Source organism: Trachurus trachurus, assembly GCF_905171665.1.
Source record: "Trachurus trachurus genome assembly, chromosome: 7".
Lineage (NCBI taxonomy): Eukaryota > Metazoa > Chordata > Actinopteri > Carangiformes > Carangidae > Trachurus > Trachurus trachurus.
Window position 1 is genome coordinate 22,040,984 of NC_139901.1, and position 10,675 is coordinate 22,051,658.

At 39.8% G+C, this 10,675-nt stretch overlaps 1 protein-coding gene across 1 annotated transcript; it reads left to right on the plus strand.

The window, feature by feature from the left end:
- Positions 1-591: 591 nt before the first annotated feature.
- On the plus strand, positions 592-10,229 carry LOC310988111 (deoxynucleoside triphosphate triphosphohydrolase SAMHD1-like; the record flags this gene model as incomplete). Its single annotated transcript, XM_083974625.1, has 13 exons — positions 592-732; positions 6,438-6,598; positions 6,769-6,884; positions 7,173-7,243; positions 7,732-8,021; positions 8,199-8,310; positions 8,438-8,529; positions 8,681-8,799; positions 8,929-9,065; positions 9,254-9,325; positions 9,464-9,568; positions 9,696-9,845; positions 10,161-10,229. 13 exons carry the CDS (start codon positions 592-594, stop codon positions 10,227-10,229), a joined length of 1,635 nt encoding a protein of 544 aa, XP_083830751.1.
- Positions 10,230-10,675: the final 446 nt, after the last annotated feature.

Genomic DNA, 10,675 nt, shown 5'->3' on the forward strand with positions numbered 1-10,675 from the left:
CAATATAACCTCTTATTGAAGACGAGCGACTGGTGTGAAATTACAGTGGATTCCCTGACCAGCATTTTAAACTATAAACTAATCATTAGTGAAAAACATCTATTTGTGTGTGCGTCCAGAAAACCTGTATTTATTAACTCATTGAGTGCCAACCACGTAATTTCTTGTTTTTCGTTCCCATGCGTTGAGTGCCAAAAACGAGATTTCTCGTTTTTTGCTTCTTTTTTTTTTTTTTTAAATTATGAAACTAGACACTTTAACACACCTTGGCCGCGTTTCCCAGATTCGATCTTTCTTAAGGACTTAAGAAGGCTCTTAAGAAGGGTTCGGCTAAGAAGGAGCGCTAAGATAGGGGTGTTTCCCAGATGCGTTCTTAACTGCCTTCTTAAGATCACGCCAAAGAAGCTTCTTAAGAAGCTCTTAACGGGAGCTGTCCACCACCACAGTACTGAAACTGAATCAATCGATGCCAGGCAAATCGATTATTATATCACACGCCACCTATTACGCGCATAAATCACACACAGTGACAAGCGCAGCTGCACCGACGGGCGATGAATAAACCGAAAACGGGATTTCCACTTGTCAAACATGGGGTTAACACAGGTGTCGGCGGGCCTGATTAGAAACTTCTCCGCTGTTGTTGCCGCGTTGGTCACGGGCAGCGACGGACTGGCCGTAGATGACACGGCACAGCCGCGTAAAGATGCGGCCAGACGGCTGCGTGACCATGTGATTGATGTGTGTGAAAATAAAAAATAAAAACATGCGCAGGGGCTGGCTGGTTTACAGCCAGACAACTCTAGAAAGGATGAAAACACAAGGTAGCAAATAGCTCACTTCATAGAGTATCCCCACTGCAAGTTGAAGCATTGCTGTGGTCTGGGTTCAAATCCACCCAATAGAATATTATTTTGGTGGTCAACACGTTTTTCTTTTCTCATCATCACTGAATGATCAATGCTATACATATGTATATAGGCTACATATATATTTAGGCAGTGGAGTGTTAATGCGTGACAGTCTTTTTGGTGCCAGTATAAGATGGCACGGGAGGATCGGTGTCACGGCTGCCACACTCCGTGACACTGACCCTTGCTTGCGATGCCCCCACCACACCAAAAAGCTGCCCACTGCATAAAAACACCATGCAACAGCGACACTAGGGGTTGATTTAAGAACGGCTGTGTTTTTGATGTTCATGCAGATATGGGACGTGGATGTGTGCGTAAAATTATGATAAATGATAGTCATGATGATTAATTTTATTTGTGTGCCTGATGTGCAGAGCACACTTTATTCCTCATATTTAGGTTATTTATTGTTCTTATTTTATTTTTTATCTCTATTTTTTATTTCGGCACATATTTAATATGTTTTAAACATACGATGTGCACTGTTTAAATCTTGCTTAGTGTGATATTGATTTGCCTTGAAAAAGTGCTAAAAAGTCGCTAAGAAGACTCGAAAGAGTGGGTCAGCTCGATCTTACACTTCCTTCTTAGTGAAAGATCTTCTTAAGCTAAGAGCGACTCTGGGAAACACGTTCTTCTTTCACAGCGTTCTTAAGAGCGCTCCAAAGAAGATCTTAGCGCTAAGAGCTTCTTAACAAATCTGGGAAACGCGGCCCTTATGTATAAATTTGGGGACTCTACGACGAGCAGAACTGAAATAGATGACGATCAAAAACTCATGACAGCATGATCTGGAAGTTTTTATCATAACTCGGCTTTTGCAAACCGAGTTCTGCATGTGGATGCAGCGCAGCTGCTCTGCTCTCACACGCGAGGCTCCAGCAGCTCGGAGCCGAGACAGGAAGCTCTCAGTGGACAGTCCCGCCCGGTCTTTATCTGGAGCAACACCGTGTCCTCCCCAAGGTCCTCCCGCGGTAAAATGTGATGGTCTCTGGGCCAAACCGCTGGCACCGACCCTACCACAGAAGGACCGCGACCACCGGTGGGGCCGGTGTTCCCGACCTGCTGTGGCCGAGAGACCATCACATTCCGCGGCGAGAGGCTGTGACACGACACGGTGCGTCTGTGTTATTGTTGTTTAGTGGCGTGGCTTGTTGCTTCATTTTGCTCTTATTATATGTTTGAATGTAGTTACGGTAAAGTTTGTTGATTGTGTTTTGCTCATTGTGTTAAAATTGTCATATGTAATATACCTGGGAACTACTATAATCCTAATCTCATTTGATAACAGATTGGTCCTGCTGTGTCAGAAGGTGTATTTCTCTGTCATGTGTCCTCATGCAAAACTGTCCAACACCAGGGGGAATTATACGCTATTGTTTTCTGCTGTGGACACAGGGTGGAGACAATGCTCAACTATAAAAAGAACGGAAATGTAATTATAAACTTATCTACCGTAATGACATGCTGGTCCTAAAAGACACACTAAAACACTTTTATTCCTCTCTTCCATTCACTCTGGACCAGCATCAAATTGCAATTACAAAGTCGATGCCACCAACATAGCTCCTCAAACTGCATGATTGCATCTGCAACCCACAGGAACATAAAACATCTAAAAACCTCTGTCTATGACTTCAAAGATAATCAAAACTATTTTCTTGCAAAACAAAAGCTGAGAGCTGAGCAACAGCTGTTTTCACCAAGTGCCAAATGCAGTAGACACATCCAACCAGATGTACCTGATAATAGAACAATGAAAGGCATGCAAAAGATTTCACAAAACAAAAACCACGGCAATTAAACAAAAGAGGAACAAGAAAACAAACAAGGAAAGGCGTTCTTATTAAAGCAGATATCAGCTTCACGGCCGTTTCGGCTAATGCTGCGTTCAAGGCAGGCTTTTGAAACCGTAAGTTACAGCTTCAAGTCACAACTACGACTTGGTAGCGTTCCAGGTAACCCGTAGCTCGTGTTTTTACCATCCTGTTGTCTGTGAAAGTTCCCTATAACGGCCACTCGTAACTTCCGACCCGTGAACTCGTACCAGATCGAACTGGTATGACTTCACAGGAAGGAAAAACACAAAGTACGAGTTTCTTTGAACGCACCATGAGTTAGCAGCCCCCGCCCTTGTCAGGCATCAATTGGTCCTCGTGCTACGTCAGCACATTCACGCGCATCCCTTGGCTGCACACACAGCCCTTCATGCCGTTCTCTCTCCTCATTGGATAACACTTGTATCCCACAAGGAAAATTTTCTCCTCGGGTTACAGCAGAGCAGAGTGACGGAGAGACTGGTGTTTAGGCTGAAATACTTCATGTAAGTGATTGCTGACGGAAAATAGGACTATTTAGGACTTATATTAACAAAAACATTCCACTGATATCTGCTTTAACACTGGCACAACAAGTCCATTATCAAACAAAAGATATGTAGCCAGCAGGATTAAAAAGCATGAAAAGGCTCGCAGTGTGAAATAAAAGAAACTAACTCATCAGATGGTAGAATCACTGAATTATTTGTTAAAGCAAATAACCAGTGCAGAACAGAGGAGTATCCGAAGGAGGCACCAAAGTTGCATTTGGCAAGAATTTGAAAATAATTCATTAGAAATATATAAGTGCAAAATATGGTAAAAGACAGACATACACAATGAACAGCAAAGATGTTCATTGTCAGATTAATATAGAAGACAAGATGCAGTAGTATGTATGAAATATCGTACAGTTGTGTAGGCTTACTGTCCAGTCAGCAGTGGAGATACAGATACAACATACATAATAATGAATAAACAATGAGGAACCTCCTGTTCTTACTTTGCAGCCTAAGAACTGAGATATGACAGATGCAGATAAGACAGAGCTAGGAGGAGGAGCTAGGAGGAGAAGCTAGGAGAGTTTAAAGCAGGTCGGCTCTGAGGATAGACAAGGTTGCAGAAACCAGTAACTTTTTAAGGCAGGACCACATCCCAATATAATATTAAACAACCCATGTTGTAGCAGACAAATACCTCTCCCCTGGTAAAAAAAATAAAATAAAATAAATGTAAAACTACTAGTGATACCAGGGTAACAGTGCTAAACATTATGTATGTTCTTTTCTTAAAACATTTGATTTGCTTCCTGATTGGTTTTCTAAAATAAAACTTAAAACTTCATTGAAACAGACACACCCAAACATGGTATGACTATTTAACTAAAGTCAAACAAGGACACAGATAACATTGACCAGTTACAATGTTGCTGATGTTACCAGTGATGTGAGTGTGGGAGGATCCTAATTGATTTAAAAGAGCAGACACACACATACTGTATCAGAGATCAAGAGGAGAGACCGACGCTGGACACAACAGTGAGTACAGACAATAAATAAGAAAATAACATCTGGTCACATTAGTGAAATAGGTAAAGTTGTTAATTCATATTCTGACCAATAAATATTTAGGGTGGTGGAGTGTGTGATTCCACATGCAGGTGACTTGACTTGATGCAGCCAACTGAACAGGTGTTCACCAGTCAGTTGTTCAAAATACTGTAGCCTTGTGGATGCAACCAAAATCAAAGGATCAAATTTCATTGCTGGGATTTTGTGATTTTGTGTAATTGTCAGAGATGTCTTCATTATTGTGACCTGGCCCCAGCGGTAACATAGCAAAAGCTGAACATAGGACTAAATTCTTGATTGTATCTTTGATGCCCAGATATCTCACAAGACAAACTCTATGTCAAATCAGTGTTGCTATGGGCCCATAATAACAGTGTTAAAACAGTAGGTTTGTTTTAATATTTTTTGCTCCAGAATGACAGGGTAGCAATAAAACACTGTTGTTATAGGCTGCACCACTAAAACAAACACTGTATTATGTGAGCTAGGGAAAATGAAATGTATATAAAATGCCTTTGAAGAGACCCTAGTATGTAATTAGACTGAGTGAAGAGAAAGCAACATAGATATAATATAGTTTAACAAGATTTGTTTTCTATTTCAATACAAGTAAATCAAGGAAATAAATATGACTGGCAACAATGATACTGCTGGGGCACAAATATCAGAGATCAAGAGAAAAGACTGACAACACGTGTCTTACTAACTGCATTGAGCAAGAAGTGTATGATCTCATACACTTGGAAATAGATAGTCAACATTTTTTTGCATCAAATCATATCACGGTTTCATCTAAGAAAATGTATGAACTACATCATTTGTTTGATAAACTGCCATAGAAACTTAGATTTAACTCTGGTGTGTGTGTGTCAGGGCGTGCAGGGCGGTGAACTGAGGAAAAGAATTTGCATAAGCTCTGAGTAGCCTAAACTTGATAAATTTTAAAGAGAAATTATTACATAGTAGCTAAGACGGAATTGGATGTCATGTCGTCATATCAGTGGACTTTTATGGCTAAGTCCATCAATGTTCATGATAATTCATACATTCATTCCATCATAATATTTTAAAGTGACAGATTCCATATGCTATTTATTACTGAGATTAATGAAGAATGGCAGGAAATTTAACCACCTTCAGTTCTGGTCACTTTTTGATACAAATTATGTGACTACACATATTTGTGAGTATTTTCACAGTTACAAAATACAACACATGTTTGCTGTAAATGACCTGCACCCACACTTTTAGAATCACTGGGAATTTTCATTTATACACCGTTTGCTCTTTTATACAGGCAAAAAGATCAGTGTTAATCACTGTTGCCTTCGTGCCAAAAATCACAGACGTTAAAGAGAGAAAACCAGTCATGAGGTGAGTGGCTCCCGCTGTTAACTCAAGTTGCAACAACTGCAAGTATATACAGTATATACATATATATTTTAAAAAGTGGTAAACTTATATTATGACACAACTCCCTCTCTACTGTTTTACTCAATGTGTTTTTGTTTGTTTACATGGCGACAATCTGAGTGCAGTACCACCAATCCACAAGATCAAAGCAAGGTAATACAAAATGCACCTGATCATACATCACACATTGAAACCTCCAGTACTAGCACCTCTACCTACTGGAACACATACAAATAGACAAAACACAAGAAAATAAAGAAAATAAAATTTGGGTTCATCACTTATTGTATCCCCTAGAAACACCTCAATTGAGATCTGTGCTATGTATGTATCTATGTATGTTCATTTATGTTATGTTATGTATATTTGCCATACACATGTTGCTGAATTTATGTTTTTGTGATTGTCTTTCGTGTTTTGTCTATTTGGATGTTTCCTTAGATTGCAGAGTGTAAGGTAGGGTCAATGAATGAGCCACAACTATGTACAGTAACCACTATGGTGCATGCTTCTCCTCTGTTGTTGAGTCATCTATCAGTCTACAGCACAGGAGACATCTGAAGCATGAAAAAGTCTCAATGAGAATACCTGCAGGATAGACTGAAGGCTAGTTCACTGAACGCTGAGGAGGACACAACAGAACTGTTATACTAGTTCACTTTTGGATAATAATAATTTTTAACTGAATGTGTTTACATTTTTATTCTGTAATTTTCTCCCAGGTGTTTAATGATCCCATCCACGGCCATGTGGAGTTACATCCACTTCTGGTCAGAATCATAAACACACCTCAGTTTGACAGACTGCGACACCTCAAGCAGCAGGGAGCTGCCTACTATGTTTTCCCTGGAGCCTGCCACAACCGCTTTGAACACTCAATTGGGTATGTCTGTGTGTTTTCAGACATCTTCAACAGTAATCACATGATCATATTAAAGGGAGAATGGTTTGCACCTGATAAAAGAATAAAATCAAAGTTAACATCCTGTAAACTTAAGAAGTGAGGAGTGAGTTTTGAAATTTCTTTTGTGTGTGTTGTATATGGTGTAACAGAGTGGCACACCTGGCAGGACAATTTGCACGAGCTCTGAAATCAAAGCAGCCTGAACTTGGCATCACTGACAGAGACGTCCTTTGTGTGCAAATTGCGGGTCTTTGCCATGACCTGGGTGAGTGACACACACGTTTTATGATGCAATGTTTTCAGAAAATGTACTTTTCTCCAAATTGTGTGATGACCAACTCATTATTTGCATTAGGGTTACTTCATACTGAATTAATCAGAATTTAAAATGTAAAATTTGCATCAACAGCAAATCTTAAAAGCAAATGGGATCTAATTGCAGTATTTTTGTACAAATGTTATGAGTTGTAATTGTTAAAAAGTGTGGGTTTGGAGTAAAGTTCCCCTAAACTGTTTCAAATAAAAAATATGTCTTATGTTGTGAAAACTTTAGGACATGGGCCCTTTTCACATCTGTTTGATGGAATGTTCATGCCTGAAGCACGTCCAAGTGAAAAGAGGACGGTAAGAAACTGTTTGACTATTTCTGTTCTCTGTGAAATATGACCTAATATCCAACCACAAAAATTAAACAGATTAAAAAACAGCAAGGTGCTACACTCAGGAAGCTAATCAGTTAGATATATGACAATTATTAAGGCATTAAAATATCAGCTTGTTGTTTGTGATCAGGCCTGGGTGTGGATAATGAATTGTACTATGCTGTCCAAATAAATTGGTTTATCACAGTTAATTCATGATTTAACAAGGGGGGCAATTACTTTTTCACATCAGGTCAGGTAGGTTTGGATAGCCTTTTTCCCTTAATAAATGAAATCATCATTTAAAAACTGTCTTTTGGGGGGGGGGTTATGTTTGTCTAATATTAAAATTGGTCTGATGATCTTAAACATTTAAGTGTGACCAATACGCAGGAAAATAGAATTCAGGAAAGGGGCAAATTCTTTTTCACAGTACTGTATATTGATGAAATGTGTCTGTACATGTTACAGCATGAGGATCATTCTCTGGCGATGTTTGACCACATGGTTAAGGAAAATAAGTTGAAGGAAGAGATGGAGAAGTACGACCTGGAGCCAGAATGCGACATAATATTCATCAAGGAGATGATGACTGGAAAACCTCTGAGGAATGACACAGAAGAGCAGGTAGCCATCAGTCCTGCAAGTGTGAATGAATCATCTCCACGGTGGCAAGGTCGAGAAGAGAAGCCCTTCCTCTATGAAATTGTGGCCAACCATACAAATGAAATTGATGTGGACAAGTTTGACTACTTTGCCAGGTGAGCTACTGTAGAAATATTCACTTGTTAATGTACAATGATGAACAGAAATGTATAGTTTCCTGGCTGGTGAACACCCTTGACTATTTTTACATAATGCAGCATTCACTTGGGTGATTTAGTAGACTCACCATGATGAGTGTTTTTTTCTCTCCTCTCATATCTTCACTCTCTCAGGGACTGCCACCACCTGGGCATCCAGAACCACTTTGACCATCAGCGCTTCTTCCTTTTTGCCAGAGTGTGTAAGGTGGATGGGAAGTGGCACATCTGTGTTAGAGACAAGGTGGTAACAAAGTTACTGCTGCATTTCTTGCTTTCTTTGTTGCAGTTTTAGGGTTTGGTTTGATATTAGACAACAATCCTTCAGTCTGATAGTGATACTGTAATTAACCTACAGTCAATACTCTCCACAGGAGGTGCACAATCTGTATGAGATGTTCTATGCAAGATGCAGTTTCCACAGAAAAGCCTGTCAGCACAGGGTGAACAGCCTCATACAGACCATGTAAGTAGTGTACACACTCTACATTACAGTAATACCTTGGTCATCTTTCTGATGAAGCCCATTTCCCCATGCTTCATAGTTTCATCTTTTGTCTAGTAGTCTATAGAAAAACTTTCTCAAAAGTCATAACATGTTGGGTGTGTTTATCCAGGATCACCGATGCTTTCTTGAAAGCAGATGAACACATCAAGATTAAGGTCCCAGGGAGGGAGGATCCATTCACTCTCTCCACAGCCATAGATGACATGGAGGCCTACACCAAACTGACAGGTCAGGTCAGCTCATGATTGAACAATATTAAGATACTGTGTACACAATGTAACTTATTTACTGGTCAAATATTGAACTGTTGCTCCAACTAACCTGTCCTCCACCATGTTTCACTGTTGTTGTCTGTAGATCGAGTGTTTGACGATATACTCCACTCTTTCTCTGATGAGCTGAAAGAGGCGAAAGAGATTCTTGAAAGGATCATCAAACGAGACCTCTACAAGTGTGTGGGCACAGTTGTCACCACGAATAAGAAAATGACTGAGGTGTGAGCACTAATGTTTTTGTGTCTGTGTTGCATTACAATTCTGACAATTTGTGTGTTTGTGTGCGGGTGCATGCGTGTGTGTGTGTCCAGAAATCCTGTATTTATTAACATGGACAAATTCACTTGAACGTGTCTGTTCTCCAATCTTGTTCCTCTTACTTCTCGCTCTCTGTCCTCCTCCCTCAGAAGGTGAAGGAGCAGTGGAACGACAGTCCTCCTAAAATAGATGGGCTAACAGCAAATGACTTTGCACTTGTGGTAAGGATTTAGTCTTGTCACCCCACTTTTCTTAAAGTATTGAGTTTTGTTGATCATTATTGATTAGGAAAATGTTTCTGACTCTCCACTGCGACATCTCTACTTCATAAACAAGTCCATCTCTTGTTTTTCTCTTAGGGCACCTCTCTCGATTATGGGGATGATGTGAATGACCCCATCAGTAAAGTGTGTTTCTACAGCAAAGAAAACCCTGACGAAGCAAAACCAATCCCCAAACATGAGGTCAGAACTAGAGAAGTGACAACAATAAATTGAATCCTTAAATCATTTTCATGAGCTGTTGTGTATATTTCTCCTAGCCTCTGCTAGATCTACAGTTCAAAATCAAAGCTGCTGTTATTCTCCACAGGTATCCAGGCTTCTCCCAGAGCACTTCTCAGAGGGATCTGTCAGGGTTTACTTAAAAAAGAAGGATGAAAATGATGAAAAGAAGAATGAAAAGTATCTGGAGGATGCAAAGAAGCACTTTCGGCAGTTGTTCAAGGACTTTGTAGTAAAGGTAATATTTAGAGCTGTCTCTTGGAAAAATGGGTTATTAAGCATAGGTTGAGTTACAAGCATTAGGGTGGGAATCTGAGCAGGGAACAAGCAATGTCATGTGTTACATCTTCTGATCTGTTTTTGGTTGGTGATTCTTGACAGAAAAGCTACAGTTATTACACTTACATTTCAAATTTCTTACACATAAGACAAATAAAACTCATCTCCAGTGCAGTCTAGTGACCTGCGTCAGTTACCATGTATTTCACCTCTCACCAGGTTAACTCTGCACTACTCTTATTAATGCACTTGTCTGTGTTGTCTTTCTTTGCAGGATGAACACCAAGGAGTCATCATTCGGCCAATAGTGAAAACAAGCAGTCCAAAACCTGGTGGTGATTAAAAAAAGTAGTTATGAGGATGAATTATTACATGACACGTGTTTTTATCAGCTCATACTCTCTAGCTGAATGTGTCAAATTTTAAGTGAATCACTCTTTGTACCAAAAACCTGCCCTCATGTTAATCAGTTGTGAACCATCAGTCATGGTCACTTTAAAAGTCTTTGTCAGAAGTTTAAAGCGGTAACAGTGAGTTTCAGAGCTTTGTTTAATCCAACTATCAGTCACATTTATTTCTCAACTGCAGAGCTTTAAAGAGAGGAAAATCAAATCTGTAACAAAAGTAAAACTGAGTATGATCGTGACACAGAGGCACTAACAACATAGCCTGATGCATCAGCCGCTTACTTCATTACATTTCATATAGCGTCTGAACACGAGCCATAGGGATTTGTTTGCTTCCGGGAGGCGGTTGCTTACATTTGCTTCAACTAATCGCTGCTGCTTG